Raw genomic sequence first — 18,946 nt, 5'->3', positions numbered from 1 at the left:
GCTGTCACGGTAGATCATTGGAATTAGCACCCATAAAAGTGCTAATACACTTTACCAGCACCAGACCCACACATAGAGTGGATAGCTTCCACTAGATAGGGGACAAAGGCAGTGGTTCCATCCAGCTAGGCCTGTGCTTGCTTTAAAAACAAAGTTGCATTAGGACAGGGACTTTATTTTTGGCCAGTGCTCTCTGTATTAAGATTTGGGTGGTGGGTTTTGTTATCCTTTCCCTGCAGGTGCCTTGGTAGATCAGGCAGTGTTTGAGGAGCTCATCAGGGTTCATCTGCCTCAGTTGACAGACCACATGATGGACATGACTTTTTTCTCCTCGGTGTCTCTCTCCTGGTTCCTTACCCTTTTTATCAGTGTGCTGCCTATTGAAAGTGCAGTCAATGTGGTGGACTGTTTCTTCTATGATGGAATAAAGGCAATCTTGCAGCTGGGTCTCGCAGTGCTGGAATACAACATGGAGAAGTTGCTGACTTGCAAGGATGATGCAGAAGCAGTCACTGTTCTCAACAGGTATTGGTGTAACTGTGGTTCTTGCAGGTTGTGTAGCAGCTGCTATAATTGCAGAGAATGGCTTGAGTTGCAGGAGACCTTAAAGATCAACTAGTTCAAACCCCTCTACTATGGGCAGGGACACCTTCCACTAGATCAGGTTGCTTAAAGTGTTATCCAGCTTGGTCTTAAACAATTCCCGGGACGAGGTGTCCCCGGCTTCTCTGGGCAACCCGTCTCAGTGTCTTACCATCCTCATATTGAAGAACTTCCTAATGTCTAATCTGGCAAATGACTGCGATATGGGAGTCACCAGTTATGATTGTTAAACACTGATAATAAGAATTTCCTTTTAGTGATAATTTTAAATGTTTTGAATGTGTTTGAACAGGTTAAAAATGACAAAATTAATGAGTTTTATTTGAAGAGACCATGCAGCCTGCTACTTACTGTGAAACCTAGCTGTACTCATTTAAATATTTAGCACTTTGAAAACCAAACTGTAAGGGCACATTCATCTAGTTTAAATATGTTAAAATTTAAAATGTGTGGTGAAATTTTAATTTTCACTTGAACCAAACAAGTACTGTTTCCGCTTGACACCCACAATTTTAATGGTTATAATGAACTCCTTTTGAGGTCTTGCTTTCAGAATCTGGTCTGGCACTAACACATCTGTTGCACAGTCAATCCAGCCTGCAGCATGCTGCTATATTTAAAAATAATGATTACAATAGTTTGCCTCTCCTCGAGAAAAAGGAAGCTATCAGTCCATAGACGTGAGATCCTTGATCTTGGCAAAGGAACTGGCCAGCCTCCCAAATGGATCCTTTTAGACTGGTAATGCAGTTGTGATGAATACGTACAGATCAAACATGTCTTGGCTTATGCTTCTGCAGGAATTAATATTCCTTCCTTCTGCAGGAATTAAGGTCAGACCAAACCTCTTTTGCCCTCTCCCGGTTATGCAGTATAACCTTGCTAGATGGATTAGAAAACCAGAGGAATGCTGAGTGGAAGTGACCTTGGCAAGTCTCTAGTCTAGCTTCCCACTCAAAAGAGGCTTATTGCTGGCCCTAGATCAAATCAGGCATTTTATTGGCTAGCTGGGTCTTAAAAATTCCCAAAGCTAGAAGCTCTACAACTTCTCTGGATAGCAAATTCCCACATTTATCTGTGTTACTATTACAACGTATTTGTGCTACTCCTGTTGATATGCTTTGCTATTTCTTGTTCTCTTCAGCAGATGCTGATGTTAATCATTTTGCTGTGGTAAAGTATTCCTGCTCATTTCTTGTGTGTTTGCTTTGTGCAGATTTTTTGACAGTGTCACTAACAAAGACAGTCCTTTGCCTCCAGCTGTGCAGCAGGGCTCCAACCTCAGTGATACGAAGAGTGACCATCCAAAAGTGGACATTACTGATTTGATCCGAGAGTCAAATGAAGTATGTGTTCTTGTGGGTATGTTTTCACATCCTGTGCAGTGTTTACATTGCATGGGCTACTTTAAAAAGCAGTGCAGCTGCAATGTACAAACTGGAGTAGGACACCTCTCTGATCTGTCTGGGTTGGCTGAAATTGGGCCCTGTAGTTTGTTAATCCTCACTTGAAAAACTTGTAGGTTATGGAACTGTTTTGATTTTTTTTTTTTTTAACTGCTTGGAATGCTTGCTAGATTGTCCTGAGAAGACTTCCTGAGGTTTACCCCAGTTCATCTATTGCCATCCCTCATTGATGTTATTAGTGTGTCAGATAAATGGCAAAGTACAGCAGAAACAGCCCTCACATTCACCAACTGAGACTGATTACTGCACATTGCTGATAGTGGTAACATTTGACATAACAACCCCTGCAGGAAGCTGTGTACTTGAGTAGTTTAGTGTATGGATTAAATGAATGTTTAGAGATGCATCAGGAAAACCAGTTATGATCTTTGAACACATTCTTTAAATGTGCAGGTTTGATTTTGGCAGCATCTAGCTTTGCAGCTCTGCACTAGGGAGGAAATAGATCTAGCTTCTCTTTCTCCTTTTGTCCTCAGGTTTTCATGATATGTTTCCTTCCTTGACATGTTTTGTGTCAGACTGTTAATTTGTAGATACGCTTCTGCTCAGCCCATCTGAAGTGAAAGGAAAGTGAAATAAGAGATTTGTTCACATTTTGTTTCTTCCATTATCTGATTTCTTTTATCTATATGATAGTTTTGTTTTTTTTTTCCTTTTCTGAGTCTCTGTAATATGTTTCTAGAGAAAGACCCACAATACATCACTTTTGGAAAAATGTCCTGGCCTTGACTTGAAAAAGATAAACTAACTGTAACTCATAACTTAGGAATTCCCTCCTTTGATTTTTACTAGAAGAGAGCTTGCCTTTGGTAGGGTGAACAAAGACAAGACATTCAAGTTCTCTTAAAGTGTCTTTATAGCCTTGGGCTAATTGTATAAAAAGTCTGTACTGCTGCTATCACTATTGTTTCAGAAGAATGATTGTAAAATGCTTTTAAGATTCTTGTAAGAACAGTTGCAAACTATTATGGGTCTTTCTTGTCATAGGGAGACCTCATAGTGAGGGTGAATGCTTGCAGAATAAAGAACATTGCATTCAGAAGTGCAAGCTGAAGGTTTCACAGAGGTGGAGTCGTTACTGAAAGACAGAACAAAAGAAACTTGCTTTCTTCTTCTCCTGCCTTTGCAGTTAGGTGATGGGACCAAAGCCATAGCCTCTGATTTGATAAGGTTTTTGAACACTAATTTGGGCAGATCCTTGAACCTGAATCTCCTACTTCCAAGCTGACAGCCCCATTCCTAGGCATGTATCCCCATTTCTGTCTCATAGCCCCTTTTTTAAATGCCATTTTTTTCTTTAGTGGAAACTGAATTTCTTCAAGGCTGGTAAGTTTCACAACCCTTTGAGAACTGCTGATACGAAGTGAGAGTCAATTTCCTGCTCCCCTTTTTGACCAGACAGTTAACTTCAACACAATGCTGTTCCAGTGAATGGTTTTATTTCATTTCACTGTGGAAATAAAATAAATTTTGCAATGGGAAGGTTGCTGCAATGGAGTATGGTCATTCTGCAGATAGGTCTAGTTACAAATCATAAATAAGGGAACAGAGATGTCCTTTGTGATGCTGTTGCTTTGCATGGGTCTTCAAGTTAAATGAAATTAAGTGAAAAAATCTGGAGCTGATTTTTAAAATCATGTTTCATGCCTTTATGACTCAGGCATAAATGCAAGACTTATTCTTTGGCAGTCTAATCAGGTATGAAGAAGATGTGTTTAGCTAGAGAATGGAAAAATGTGTAGTGTTTTAACACAACAAACTAATTTAGAGTTTGATTATACATCTTATTTATAGTCATACTGAGGCCATTGCACAATATCAGTGCCTGGAAGCCAGACCAGTGAATGAGTTATGATTCAGAGTTGCAGTTTCTCTCTGCTTCCTCTTTGTTCCAAGTCAGAAGTATGCTGTCTTCACAGGAACACAGAAATACAGTTGCGGAAGAGAACTCCAGAGGTCAGCCAATTCAACTCCTTGGCCAGCATACACTCAGCTCGTCCTACAAAAATGTCTAATGTAGCTAAAATTCTTCAACAAAAGAGAATCTGCAAAGACTTCAGCTCATTGTTGGGTTTCTCTGCCTTTCTCAGAAAATATCCTATTATCCAGTATACTTCTCCTTGGATGCTCATAAAGTGTTACAAGAGTACTCAAATTGCAGCTTTCTCTGCAGCTTCTTGTTGATATTAGATTGTTGTTCATCTTTTACCCTTTCAACTCTTATTTTTTTCCCCTAGTTTAAGCACTAGCAGTTCACCTAACATCAAACCCTATGTGCTCAGACTCTCTATGGCTATGTTGCAGCTTTTCATACCTTGTAGTCACCAGCTGATAGCAAAGTGGGATAAAATCCCTTCCTTTGTCTTCCCATGCAGTGGACTACTCCAGTTTCTTCTTTCTCCATCAGTCCTTGAAACACCTGCCCTTTTACATGGGTTAGGCTGAATGTTAGTGCTCTAGTAAATTATTTTTTGCTCAGAGTTTCTGGGATCTTCCTTTGTACTTGTATTGTACTTAGATGCAAAAAGGACAAAAATATTTGCTTAGATGTACCTTAGGAACAGTCAATTTCATGGAGCAATGCCTTTCTTCTTAGAGATACGGTGATATTCGCTATGAGGATGTTGAGAGCATGCGCTCCAGGAACAGACTTTATGTCATCCAGACATTAGAAGCTACAACCAAACAGAATGTGGTGAGTGACTTGGAAGAGCTAAACCCTTCCTTCTGATAAAATTAATTCCCTTTTGGAAAATTCTCAGGACAGTTACATTTTCCAGGGCAAAATGCATAATTTTATGTACTGAAATCTGTCTGATGTGCAGGGTGTGTGTTAGCCGAGGTTCGGCCTGTGCGGTTTCAGTCTGTAAATCACAGCAGGACCATGTGGTCTTGGGTTACAAATAACACTATCACAGACAACTTCTAAAGGCTGGCATAACTCTGACACTTTGCATTAACAGGCTGACCTATATTTCCATTTACCGTTGTTAAATTGTTAATACATTTCTCTTAGAGGCATAGAACACTGTGCACAGTGCTACAGTGAAATGGTTCATCACCTGCATTTTTACTCAGGGAAACAATGTCAAATGTCTCTGAAGAGTTCGTTGTTGTACTGCAGTCAACAAAGGGTTGTTTTTGTCTGCGGCGGGTGTGGATGTCCAGTAATGCGTGCATGGCGTGGTAACTCTTCGGGTGCCAATATCTTCCATGAAGTTCAGACTCTTGAATGAAGGTGGAGGTTGCAAGGAGCTTCCTTTGCCTGTTTTCTTTAGTGTCTCGTTTCTGATAACTGATGATACTAGTAGTTGATTTAACAAGCAGCATTTCTTTCTGTGGTAAATGTGGCTTGTTGCAAGTGATCCTAAATGATGTTCGTTGTGCTAAGGTGATAACTCTTGCACTTAATTTTATAAAACATATCTATTGTGAAGATGGAACCTGGCCTTGTAGCTGACTTGTTTTTAAAAGCTGTTAACATTTTAATAAATTATTATTATTATTTGAAAAATGAGGGTTCAGCTTCACTCTTGAGAGTTGAACATGCATATGCCCGTTATAAAGGAAGCTGTATGTTATATATAATTATAAATAATTGAGTTTTATCTCCCGGATTTCATAGTGTAGGCTCAGTGTATACAAGTAATGTGACTAGCTTTAAGCTTCCTTTTTGGGGGGAGAAAGGATTTCTTTCAGTTTATAATCTTCTGATGGATTTTTAAAAAAGTTCTATGCTTACTCCTAATTGTAACATGCCAAAACCTGGAACATTCAATTTTAATGTAGAGTTAAGCCTTCCATAGCTTTATTTTACAAGACTGTCTACTTAATTTTCTCTTAATTTTGTTTTAGCTGCGTGTTGTGTCCCAGGATGTGAAATTCAGCCCTAGTGATCTTGAAGAGCTTTATGAATTATTTAAGGTAATGTGCCATATGCCTCACTTACCAAAGATCCACCTGAATGGTGGGCTGTGTTATGGGTCTGAAACAGTTTTAACTAGATGAGGTAAAAGATAGATTCAGTGTAAGTTTTACATGCCTGCTTTAAATGAAATTACATAGCTAACTCCCTGTGTCTTTCACTGGGAGACAGCTGTCATTTCAGAAAATGTAACCTTTTATCTTTCCCTTGCAGAAGGAGCACTTTCTTTCCTGTTACTGGAGTGTCAATAGTCCTGTCTTGCAACATCATGATGCCAGCCTGCCATATCTTGACCAGTATCGGATTGATTGCCAGCAGTTCAGGCTTCTCTGTCACCTCTTGAGCCCCTGGTCACACTGTGCCAACAGAGACTCGCTTGCACTATGGACATTCAGACTGATGGATGAGAGCTCCCACTGCCTTATAAACTTCAAACAATTTGCCTGTGTTCTTGGTATGAGAACAACATGGACATCTAGCACATTCACAAGAGAACTCCATCTTGGAGTAGTCCTGGAGTGTATCACCTTCAGTACACTATATAAAGAGCCTAAGGAGACTAGCCTTTTAACCTAGGGTCAGACAGTTGGATTTTAAGCACAGAATATGTCTGTTGGGAAGAGACCTCAAAGATCATCCAGTCCAACCCTCAACCCAGCACTGAATGATCAGCACTAAACCACAATCCCTAAGCGCTAGGTCCACATGCCACTAGAACACCCCCAGAGATGGTGACCACCACTGCCCTGGGCAGACCATTCCAATGTTTGAGAACCCTTTCAGTGAAGAAATATTTCCTAATTGCCTGAACCTCCCCTGGTGCAGCTTGTAACTGTTTCCTCTAGTCCTGTTGCTTGTCATCAAGGAGAAGAGGCTGGCCCCTCCTTGCTCCATCCTCCCTTCAGGTGGTTGTAGAGAGCGATGAGGTCTCCCCTCAGCGCCCCTTCTCCAAACTCAACAACCTCACATCCCTCAGAGGCTCCTTGTAGGCCATGTGCTCCAGGCCCTTGATGAGCCTGGTTGCCCTTCTCTGCACATGGTCCAGCACCTCAATGTCCTTCCTGTAGTGAGGGGCCCAGAACTGAACACAAACTCAAGGTGTGGCATTACCAGCACTGATTACAGGGGATGGTCACCTCCCCGTTCCCTCAATCATGTGATACTAAATGTAAAGGCTGTTTAAATGGCAAGCCAAGTGCTCAAAGTATATTTATAAGTTTGAAGGTAGAAGCTACTCTATTTAGGTGAATGATAAAGACTTAAGTTAGAAGAACTGTGCTCTTATTTTATTCCAGTTTCACCATGAAGTGGCTAACAGAGGGCTTTACAAACTAGTAAATTTTCTGAGATGTTAATCCCCTGGAGAAAAAAAATCTCCTGTTCGAGATGAAAATTAAATACAGCTTTATCATCAAAATACCAGAAAATTAGGCAATGTTGTGATCTCATTGTCCAGCTTGTTTGGTTGATGATAAATGCTTCCTCATATTAAGCCAGCTCATACACAGATCATGCAAGAGGACAAATGTCCTATGTCTCTGGGGAACTGAAAGTTATGACTCTGTTCATCTTGATTTCAAAGTGGTATTGTTCAAGAAACCAAAAATTAAGGGAAAATGCTGAGAAAAGATTAGTGCTGTATTTCTTTAGTACTGTGGTCTCATTGTAGCAAGTCATAGACATTATTAGTGTTCTTCCATCAGTGTAGGGGAATCTCAGGCACAGCTGCAGGTGAAAGTGCCTTCCTTAAGCTTCATGTCTTAATTTTATTCCCTGTAAGATACGACACGTCCAGTTCCAACCTCCCAGGGTTGTATTTGTATAGGTGAAAAGAGCTTTTTAAAGTTTGGTCCAGCTGAACAGACTGTCTTGCCTCTTTTCTCTGACAGATACCATGTATAATGGGAGTTTCACTGACAAACTCAAGCTGCTTTTTAAGTTGCACATTCCTCCTGGTGAGTAAGAGGAGGTGACATCTGGGGAGGCCTTTTCCTGGCTTTTATAATCTTTGCATGTGAGTTTTTTTCCTTAGCTTTACTTTTTTTCCTGTTGTCACCAGTCCTGGCTACAATGCAACCCAACAGCTGTAACACAGATATGTTTCTTCTAGAGTGATCTGTTCTTTGGGGATGACTTAATCTGCTCCATCAACATTTCTCTTCACAGGGATCATTTGTCTTCACAAAGCTTTTGGGTTTTATCACAGCTTTGGTAATGCTTGGGCACCTCAAAACCTCTTTGTTTATTCATTTATTGCAGCATTTACTGAAGTAGAATCTCTGAGCCCTTCCAAAGGTGATGATCTTTCAAGAGAGGAGCTGATACACTTCAGCCAGCTCACTGGTAAGCTCCACAGTGCAAGGCTTTGCCTGAAGAATATTAGAAGGAATCTGTTAATTATCCCATGGTGAAAAATGGGGAGCTGTCTTCTGAAAAGCAGTAAATCCATGTCACTCTTAACAAGAATCTTCTGTGAAGAGCTTCTGCAGGTAGTTACATCATCAGGTAGTGCAGAATTTGGGGACAGCTAGTCTGATGATTGACTTTAAAGGGTGTTTCCATGGAAATAGTGGAGTGTATTTGGTCATCATTTTTCAGCATAGTAGGCAACCTGTTGTAGTGGTTGTTGAAGTGGTGGCCATTTCACATTTGCATTCAAGGCATGAAGGGATATGATATTTCCTACCTCAAGAAACAAAATATGCAAATCTGTAATTATTTTGAGGCACATAAGCAAACATTTCAAATCCTTTGCTTCCATTTTAAAGCTAGTAAGCTGAAAAATGTTTTGTGAGGTGTAAGTTTATGAAGATGATAAAATATTGTTTGGAAAGCTGCGCAGTTTTACTTCTTTGGAAGACAGATCCCTTTTGGTTTCTTCAACTATCCAAAAGTACCTTATCTGTAACATATGGGTACTGTTCTCACCACTGTTCAAGACATGGGCCATGAACAAGATGAAGATTATTTGCTTGATATAATTGATTGCTTTTCTTTGGTGATCTCCAGTCTCATGATGGCTTCTATTTTTAAAGAAAGTATACAAATCTTACCATGTGGTTTCTTCTTGGCCTAATCTGTGTTGAGAACACAGGGGTTGGTGAGGGTCTTGCTTCTTAAGAAAGGAGTTTTTGATACAAGGAAATGAACCATTGATCCTTCTTTCCCAAAGAAATAACTCCTCCTTTTTTCTCCTCCTAAACTGTAGCTCCATCTGTTGGGGATAGTCTTGAAAGTGACTCTTTAAAGGACAGCCCAGAAAAAGGTAAAGAATCCTGGATACTCATTAGGTAACTGTGTCTTTAGAGGGAGTAGAGCTAAGAAAGTGCATGGTGACAAAGTGTGCTGAGTAACATCATCTCTGGGACAGTGCCAATATTATTTATTATTATACTTCTGTAAGTATAGTCCTGGGGTCAAGAGGATGATACAAACTCTCATCCTGTTGAGTCCTTGGCACCACCACTCTACTGAGAAGGAATGACACTGATGATGCCACATCTTCTGCTCATCATCCCTCATGGGGAGCTCTTTGTTCTTCTTTGTTCACTTCTTTGTTTTTTGTTTTTGTCAAAAAGGGAAGGGGAAAGTTGATATCCAGGCATATCTGAAGCAGTGGCAAGATGAACTTATTAAAAAAGAAGAAAACATTAAGGATTTGCCACGAATGAATCAGGTAACTGTCTGGGTCTTATTTCAGTCTTTTTGACTGCTGTTTATCCTTTAAGTCCTGTTAGTAGTTTTCTAAAGGATTTGTAGGATCCATTATATGTCAGACTTTCACACTGATCATTAGACTGTGGGGTTTTTTAACTGCTGCAACTGTAAGCTTATGAAGAGAGAGACTTTCAGACACACTTAGGATTGTCAGGGCTAGTTCACACCCATACTGTCATTAGAGCAGCTCTTGTACCAGGTCCCTGTTGGCAGCAGGCACCAGACTGAGATCACAACGTGTAGTAAACCAGGACAGTTATGTTGCTGTACTCTGAATAGTCTCCTCTGCATCTCTCTGTAGTCTCAGTTCATCCAGTTCTCAAAAACTCTGTACAATCTGTTCCACGGGGATCCTGAGGAGGAGCTGTTGTACCAGGCTATAGCGGTGGTTACCAGCCTCCTGCTGAAAATGGAAGAAGTTGGGAGAAAGCTGCAGAGTCCCACATCAGCTGTGGAAAGTCCAGTTGCCATTACGGAGGTGCCTGCTGAAATGCTCGGAAAGGGGCAGACTGAAAGCAGCTCTGAGCAGACTGAAAGCAGTAGAACACAGAGTTTGAGTGGGAACCATGAATGGTCTTTTGCCTTTGAACAGATTCTGGCATCCTTATTAAATGAGCCAGCCTTTGTGAGATTTTTTGAGAAACCTCATGACATAAAAGTTAAAATAGAGAGTGCTAAAAATTTACAACTTAAAGCAAGAACCAGAGTGTAGCTTGCTTTAGCTTTGGCTCTGAATTAACTACCCTTAGAAATGAAGGTTGTTCATGTGGAAATTGAGTCTGCTGTTTACACAGGGAACAGATTTTGAAGAGTTAGGTTTAAATACTAGATTACTGGTATGTAATGTAAATAAAAATAGCTTGAAGCACAATCACTTTCTTGCATTGTTCGTAAGTTTCACTCTGACAAAAGAACTGAATAATATATTTTCATTGCCATATTATTAAAATATGCAACATTGCTTGGATATACTGGATGTGACTATTGCAAACCTATCTGAATGATGGTTGCTACAGAGAGGAAAGTTGCCCTACTCTCAATTCCTCTGGTCCTGGACACTTGCAGATTCCAGCCCCTGGTCAACAGTTTGCAGACCGCATCCTCCCAGTCCACGTCTCAGTTTTTGCAACAAACAAGTGGTTTCCTGCTTTTCTAGCTCAGCCTGCATACAAGTTCTCTCTCCCATCTTAACAGCAATCCTCCTGCAATACAGCTGAAAAGGATGGAGCTTGTTTGGTCATCCAGGCTGCACGCAAATTAAAAATGTAGTATAGATTGTTGAAATCAGGGGAAAGCAGTGGTTAAATCTGTCTGACCACATGGTGGTTGTCATTCTTCTTGCAAGGGGAGCAGTTTGCTTAGTCTTTGCTTAGGAGCACAGCGATGAAATCTATAGTTTTGCTTATGTTGGAAAAGCCCAATTGCAAACCATCTTTATCTGCTTCATAGTTAACTGTATGCTGACTGCTGAACTGCTAGGGCCACATTGCAGATGCTCCTTTGTCTACCCTGAGTCCATACCTCAACCTAGTAATTATTTTTAACTTTCTATAGCTCTTTAGATTATTGCTGCTGTAATATTTTTCTATCTGCCAGGATTCGTGGCAACAAGAAAATCCTCTGGAATCTGACTTGAAATTTCTGATATATACAAAATGATGTAGTAAAGATCCTGTGAAGGCAAGCTCTGCCACTGTTAGTGCTGGTAAATATTGACCCTGAACCTTCAGTGGGTAAAGCTAGAAAGTTTCTTAGAGAAAGAGGGGAAGAGCTTGTATTTTAATAACAACAACAAAATAAACTGGGGCTTTCTGCTAAGCTAGTTAAAAATAGCTATTTCAAAAGCCTATATGACAATCTTTCTCTGCAGAGCAGCATTATTTTTGTACTGTGCATGTTTTTGTAAAGAAGCAGAATGAATGTGGTATCCTCACTGAGGTTTTTCTTGCAATAGTAATATAAATGAAGAATAAAATGAAATTTTACCTTGTGTTATATGCACTTGGTAAAATACCATCATTGCAATTGGTGTTAAAGTTCCCATGTTTCTTCTACAGTTTTGATCAAGAGCAATGAATTTATGAATTATTTCTTCTACTCTCCCCTGTACTCTCAGGTATTAATGTAAAATAAAGTTTTATTGAATGAACAGTAACTCCAAAACCTATATAAAACCCATATATGTGAGAAGTGAGGAAGCTTTTTTTCAGAAGCCTTCTCAGAATAACCACACTTGATACAACATAATACTGATTTGTATTTTTATGCATTAAATAGAAGAACTAATTTAATCCATTTGTTACTTTTAAAATGTATTTACTCACTGCTTTACTAATGTTTTAGAAATACAAAGCCGCTGATGATGTTCCAGTCCAGGGTATGCTCAGATAAGGTTTGCTCTGTGAGTAATTCTTCTACAACTAGCCATGCCAAAATGAATGGAGCTCCATGAAAACAGAGGCAGCTGCCCATCCAAAAAGCCTTGGTAGGTTTGTAAGGGATATTGTTTATTTCAAGAAAGAGTCAAAGCTGTGTACGTTTTGGAAGCAAAGTAGCACAGAAATATGAAAGCCTTGCAACTAGATGGTTTTTGTTTGAGAGCCAAGAGGGCAAGATCTAAGTACAGAAGACAATACTGATGGAACCTGCAAAATGCAATATCCTTGTGATATTACTTGGTTTGGTTATGCAAAACTGCAAACCTTTTTAAAACAGCATTTTCTATTAGTTGTCAGTCCAAGAGACCATAGAGCCATTGCTGGTTATGGAGTAGCTGTTGTAGGCTATCATATCTGCCAGCATGTATGTAATTATATACACATAGTTTTAAGGGGGGGAGTTATGATACATAGAAGAACACTAACCTTTATTAACTGCATGTATTTTCTGTTCAAGTTGTTTATATTTCTTTCCCCAAAAGGGGAATGTCTTTAAATCATTCCTGCAGGTTGATCCAGCCAGACTAGTCAGAGTAGCCAGGCAATCCAGCCTCAGCAGGATAGTGGGTAGAGCAAGGTGGCTTCCAGCAGGCTGGCAGCACTCAGGCAACTGCCTGACTGGCAGGTTCTTCCTTTTGGAGCATGTGGATCACAGGTTTATCCTTTAGAGTGAGCTAGACATAGCCAATGCCAGCTATTTCCAAGAGAGTGACCCAGGCGTGTTTGCTAGGCTGATTCCAGTGTGCTGTAACACTGAGGGACAATTGTGCTTTGCTTGTGATAGAGGAATTCTGGAGTTAGGAGGTTTGCTCCTTTCCTTCCTTTTCCCATTGGAGATAACTGGCTAACAAATACGTGCAGGCCTTATTTGGGATTGTGGGAGCTAGTGCAAGAGAAAATCTTTTCCTCTCTTCCATCCCAAAGGTTGATGCCTTGACTTTAAAGCCCAGGATCGTTAGGAACAAAGATCCCTATGTGATAGAGGTTTTTGGCCATCTGAAGTTCTCGGTGATGCAGATGAACCCAGAGTCATACCACATTGCATTAGGAGGCTGCAGATGTGCACATTTCTGCTGCAAGAGATCATCTGCCACATGTAGCTGGGAACTGAGCAGAAGTGTGAGCAGGGAGTCTGGTGGTTTCAGAGTGTCTGACCCAGAGTTACTCAGCTTCTTCCTGAGGGGGGACTTTCCATTCAGATGGGAACTTGGAAGTTTTCAGAAGTGTTTTTGAACTTTGAACAGTTCATTCACAACCAGGAAGCAGTGTGGTTGAATACTGATGTGTCATTTTAGCTATTTGGTTTATTTCTGTAACAGTTTTTGTGACGTTCTCTGCTTTTTTTCTTCCAGTTGTAAGTAATAAATGGATGTACATCATTCATTACAAAATAGTTGTAGGTAAGATGAGCTTCGTTAAAACTAAAGATGCTATTTATACAGTTTTAAAAATTGCACTACCTGCTGCAGTGTCACCAGTGTGATTTGGCAGCTATGCCACGGGTGTTTACCCTGCAACACTCTCAGTGGCTGCCAGCATGCACTGCACAGTCCTTGCTAGTGTCTAGGCCGTGATTGTTGTTGTGCACATCAGATGCCTTTTGTCAAACATAATGGCTAGCTTGGGGAAGCTGTCATGTTCCTGCAATACAGAGTGTGCTGCTCCAACAGTCTGTCACCAGGCCCTGTGATCCAGGTGGATGGTGGCAGCCTTGACCACCACAAAGAGCTGGCTGCTTGACATTTTTGTGTGCTGAGTTCAGGGCTTAAGAACACTAGACAAGGGAACAGCTCAACTAATAGTAATAAAAAATATAAGCCCCTTCCACCATGGGTGAGAACCGCTTGTGATTCAAGCAGCAGCATTTCCTGTGACACAGGAAGGGTTGCAGAAAAAGCACTCTGTGTTTCTGTCCGTTCCTGACACAAGCTACTTGTTCATCACTCTAATAGCTAGAGAATAATGTCTTTTTTAGAAGAATTTGCTACCATAGTGCTCAAGCAATAGCTGTGTGCTGATTTTATTAGAAGTTTCTCATCCAGTTGTACCATACAAAGTTCTTGATTGGGATTGCCATTGTTGACTAAAGCAAAAATGAAATATTCCAATTTGTTTCCGGAAAAAAAAAAGGCTAGTTTGTCTTCTTTCCTATGGCTTTGTCACTTTACCAAGAAGGCAACACGTTTGTGTTGGCAGGTTGGCTTTTTATACAATGTATTGTATGCCAAAGTACTGTAGAACAAATGGGGTGTTAAATAAAAATGTCACTTAAGAGGAAAAAAAAAAAATCTCTGTGTTGGGGACACTATTATTTCTCATGACAGACTGTTACAGTTCCTTCAGGAGCATTGGTCATGTAAAAGCCACATGTAGCAGTCAGTGCTTTCCAAGTCAGTGCAAGGACCAAGCAAAAAAAAACCATGCAAGGATGTCAGCCTCCCCCTAAGTGAAGGAAAAATGAAGTGATCACATAGATTTTGAAGCCTGGGACTGGTTTAGCCTTGCATACAGCCTGAGCTTGCTGAGTTAGCCCAGGCAGAGTCCTGTTACTTGGGTTTTCCATCCAAATGAATGTATTTATAGTGTGCAGACATTCTACAGTGACTCTGATGTCTTGTTGTAGCCTAGACATTGCTCTTAGAGCTGCTGGCAGTGGTCATGGGAAATCCCAGTCTCTGCTTTGACCCCATCACTTCAGCAGTTCATACTTGTACCCACAGCAGCTGCTGCTTGTGGGCTGCTGGAAAAGCAAGGAGCAGATTCAAATCCCCAAGAACAGGCCCCTCTCACCCAGGGAATAATAAGAGTACATACTGTGGAAGAGGTCTTACAAGTATCATTTTATTTATTTTTCTTTTTTTTCTCTTTTTTTAAAATACTATGTACAATCTGTTTAAAGCTTGTCAAAACGCACGGGCTCCCATTCCATGGAGCTGTGCAGGGACATAGATTCAAGACAAGAATAAAATCTTTACTCTTCATCTTCATAAGACACTTCCTTTTTCCCATTACAAAATACTTTTAAGAATAGTAACATTTATAAACGTATCTATATTTGACATCATATAAAATAAAACAAGATTTATACTCAGTTCTAAGATTTTTCTTCTTTTCCTCTGTTTTTCTTTGTTTTGTTTTTTACACAGAATATATACAATATATACAGGAACTTTTCACTGTGTTTGTCAAACCAGCCTGATGATACCCACCAGGCTTTAGCTTATATATACAAATATACTAAAAGTGCAAGACTTTATTAATTAAAGCTGCCTGTATTTTCAGAGGTCTGGAATTGTGTTGCCTGTATCTATATCTTTTTTTTTAATATAGATATACACATACCTACATATATATGTATATTGAAAATACATATAGCTGTAGATCTATATATGTATAGAGAGATATAGGTGCTTGGGAACTAGAAAGCCTCGGAACATTAATAGGTTGACACTGACACTGGAGTCCAACTCTCATGCCAGCAGCATCTGTCATGTTCCTACCCTCTGCTTGTCACCAACAAGTCAAGCTTGCATCCTCTTGTGAGCACCCAAGGGAGTGTGAACTAAACCCACCAGCAATCCTCAATTCCAAATGGATTCCCAAAACACAGGTCATAGCTAACACCGAGGTAAACAAATACAAATCAACCTGAATAAAGAGATTTATTTATGTGGTTTTTTTTGTGGTGTGGTTTGTTTTTTTTTTTTTTTTTTTTAGAGTGAGTGAGAATATAAGGCAAAAATCCCATGGCCCTGGCCCAGCCTTCCCCCAGCCTGGAGGCAGACAGAGCAGGGACCAAGCAAGCCCCAAAAAGGGTCTGTGGGATTTTGTCCTTTGGAGAATGTTTGGAAAGCGTGGCTCTACCCGTAAGGCAGTGCCTGGGATACCACAGCCACCCACTGCCCACCAGCAGCTGGGGTGGGCATTGGGAATAAAGGAAGGGGGCGCATGATAAAGTGCATTGTAGGTCATTGTTTTAGCAAGGCCAACCTAACATGTAAACATCCTTGCAAACCTCTTGTGCTGCTTGCTGAGGGCCTGCGAGCAGAGGCAGCAGTGCCACCCTTCCCGCCTCAGCCCTCCCTGTCTGTGCAGCCAAGAGCTGCCATCAGAAGGACTGTGTCCATGGCACAGCCCTGTCCGGCACCCTCTCGCCCTCCCACCTCCCCCCAGACCCTTTCCCGACCCTCATTTGCTAGACTTGGCTTCAAAGCCACAGCAATGCCATAAAACTGCTCCGCCTTGGCTACCTCTCTACCAAGCCTTGCTAAAGAAAACCCCAACACCCTCCCCACCCTCCCCCAAGGCCCTGATTTCAACCACCACAACCTCCAAGATACATCTGATTGACACTTGCCCTGGCTGGACCCATACACAGTGATGAGACAATGCAGACCAGCCATGATGATGTGCTGGGGCAATGCAAGTTTAATGGGCCAGACATGGAAACACATCACCTTTCCCTCTGGTCAGCCACACACAAATGTGTTTGCCTGTCCATTAACTGTATGTGCCAAGGTTGGGGGCGGGGGGGAGGAAGGGAAAGAAAACAACAACAAAAAAAAGTAATAGGACTTACTTAATTTAAAAACCAACTAACCAAACAGAAAATTCTCTCCTACCTCAGAGGCCATGTGCCAGCCCTTCTTGTAGCCCCTTGCACAAACTGCCCTGAGCTGGAAAGATCTCCCCCCACCCTATACTTGGCCCAAGACTTGGGGTCTATGAGCCAAAGGTTGAGGCTCCAGATTGCACAATGAAGGCAGGTGCTCTGCATCGCACTACCAACAGTGAGGTAGCCTCAAACCATGGCTCTACTGTTAGCCACAGTTCCTAGCACTAACATTGTAACCTCAAGGCTAAGGATTGCCAGGCACTTCCTGGACTCTATCCTATAGCCCACAGCACTCCCCAGAGTGCTGCTTGTGGCCAAAAGGCTGCACCTCCCCTCTGCCTGCTCTGCAGCCTGCACCCCATCAGCACTGGCCTCCCAGCCCAATGCCCCAGCCAAAGTCAACGCCTGTCAATGTTTTTGCTGAGGGAGGAGCGCTATGGAGAGCCAGGGGCTTGCATGTCTTTGAATTGCTTGACTACCCCTGCCCCGGCCAAAGCACCAAAGCAGCCCAGTGCCTTGCACCAGCCCCCAACAGAAGATCCTGAACGCTGCAGGTGCACTCTGCTCTGGCAGCCTGTCCTCCCACCATAACCACTGACAATGTGACACATTAAAACTCTGACCCCTTCCTCTAGGAAAAAAACAGTGGGTGATAAACAGCCCCTTGTGCAATGGGGTCAGGGCATGGCTGGGGCTGGTGGTGAGGCACGCTGCAGAAAGGCTGCAGCCAAATCCCTCTCTAGGGTAGATCTGGCCTACTCTATTCTTGAGCTCACTGGGAAACTTGGTCTGCTGCAAACTCTTTCAGTCAGACTGAAAGAGTCAGGGCTTTTTTCCTGCCGCTGTGACACTGAGAGCACACACTGGTGCCTGGCCTCAAAGTTAACAAAATCCTCCTAGTGCTGCTGTGCAGAAAACGTGCAGCTGGGGAGAAGTGAGCAAGCTGCCTAGATATAGGTACAGCTTTACCTGCAGCATTAGATATCTCTACCTCTAGATAACATACGTTCTGTTAGCTGTAACTGGTTTTTTGCCTGTTAACTTTCCCCCTCTTTCCTTGGAATACAGGGCTGCTTGGGGTGGATCCTGCCAAAGGCTGCCCCATCACTACACAGTGGTGCAAAGAGCCAAGCAGTGCAGCAGTCCAGCTGCTGCAGTGGTGTGAAGAGCCAAGGAATTGTCTTGCACAAGAAAAGAGCAAAATGCCTAAAAAAAGGCAAAACAAACAACAAAACCTAAAACCACGCTTTGCTTGGATTCAACAGAGGTTACGAATTAACCCATCCCTAAACCTTGCTTTGACTGCCAGATGGAGCTTTGATGCTAGACAGACCTGGTCCTGACTAACCATTTTCTTGCAGAGCTTAAAGCAATGGCCTAATCCAGCTCCTATGTTTGGGCTCCAACAGTGCCCAAAAGGTTAGCACTCAGCTACCAACGCCGCAAAGAAAAAAAAAATACATTTCCTTTTTCCTTTGGAAAGACACAAACAGTAGGGACACTTCACTATATACCCACTGAGGAATACACTGTTTTTTGAATTCATAAATATAAACTTATCGTTAAAAAGCGACAATTTACAAAAATACAATTTATTGCTGATCCTATGGGTTTGTAACATCGCTGGCGTGGTTGTGATCAGAACGTTCCAGGTTTGCCAAATTGAAACATGATCCAGCAAAACCACAAAGTTTGCCGTCATATGCTGTCCTCTGCTTGTTTGTGTTTGTGTATAGAAACGGATACAACTACATTACTTGAAACAAAACAACCAAAAAAAAAAAAAAACAACAAACCAAAAACCCAAACAGGAAAAGTAAAGATTCTTTGTCTCTCTAACCTGAACAATACTTGGCTACTGGAGTAAAAAAAAAAAAAAAATCATATAAATTCATCTGCACTTGTTAACCAAAATAAAACGTGACAAATGTCTTTCTAGCTGTGATGTGAGCTGGTATAACAACAGTTAAGAAATTCAGGCAAAAGTGGTGTTATGTAAATTAGCAGCATCATCCAATCTCCTGGGAAAAACAAAAAATTGTGGGACTGAGGTATAGAAAAAAGGAAACAAAATCCACAATGGACCTACTACAGTGAAACAAGTTATGTACATGGTAATCCAACAGCGTCCTGTGGGCCGCTACAGTCTGTGTATGTGCTCCAAATGCTGAGTTTAAATTCA

At 41.4% G+C, this 18,946-nt stretch overlaps 1 protein-coding gene across 1 annotated transcript in view; it reads left to right on the top strand.

Annotated features, from left to right (window-relative positions):
* TBC1D8B (TBC1 domain family member 8B) overlaps positions 1–10,571 on the top strand; it is a 32,008-nt gene extending 21,437 nt beyond the window's left edge. The window contains exons 12-21 of the mRNA XM_054388406.1: positions 240–525; positions 1,820–1,949; positions 4,666–4,764; positions 5,925–5,993; positions 6,208–6,448; positions 7,884–7,949; positions 8,254–8,337; positions 9,203–9,259; positions 9,573–9,670; positions 10,013–10,571. Coding sequence (XP_054244381.1) covers positions 240–525; positions 1,820–1,949; positions 4,666–4,764; positions 5,925–5,993; positions 6,208–6,448; positions 7,884–7,949; positions 8,254–8,337; positions 9,203–9,259; positions 9,573–9,670; positions 10,013–10,423 — 1,541 coding nt within the window. The 3' untranslated portion in view covers positions 10,424–10,571. The remainder of the gene's footprint in view (positions 1–239; positions 526–1,819; positions 1,950–4,665; positions 4,765–5,924; positions 5,994–6,207; positions 6,449–7,883; positions 7,950–8,253; positions 8,338–9,202; positions 9,260–9,572; positions 9,671–10,012) is intronic.
* Positions 10,572–18,946: the final 8,375 nt, after the last annotated feature.

This window comes from Indicator indicator, chromosome 17 (assembly GCF_027791375.1).
Source record: "Indicator indicator isolate 239-I01 chromosome 17, UM_Iind_1.1, whole genome shotgun sequence".
NCBI lineage: Eukaryota > Metazoa > Chordata > Aves > Piciformes > Indicatoridae > Indicator > Indicator indicator.
Note: the sequence above shows the minus strand (reverse complement) of the source record. Positions and strands in the feature narration are given on the sequence as shown.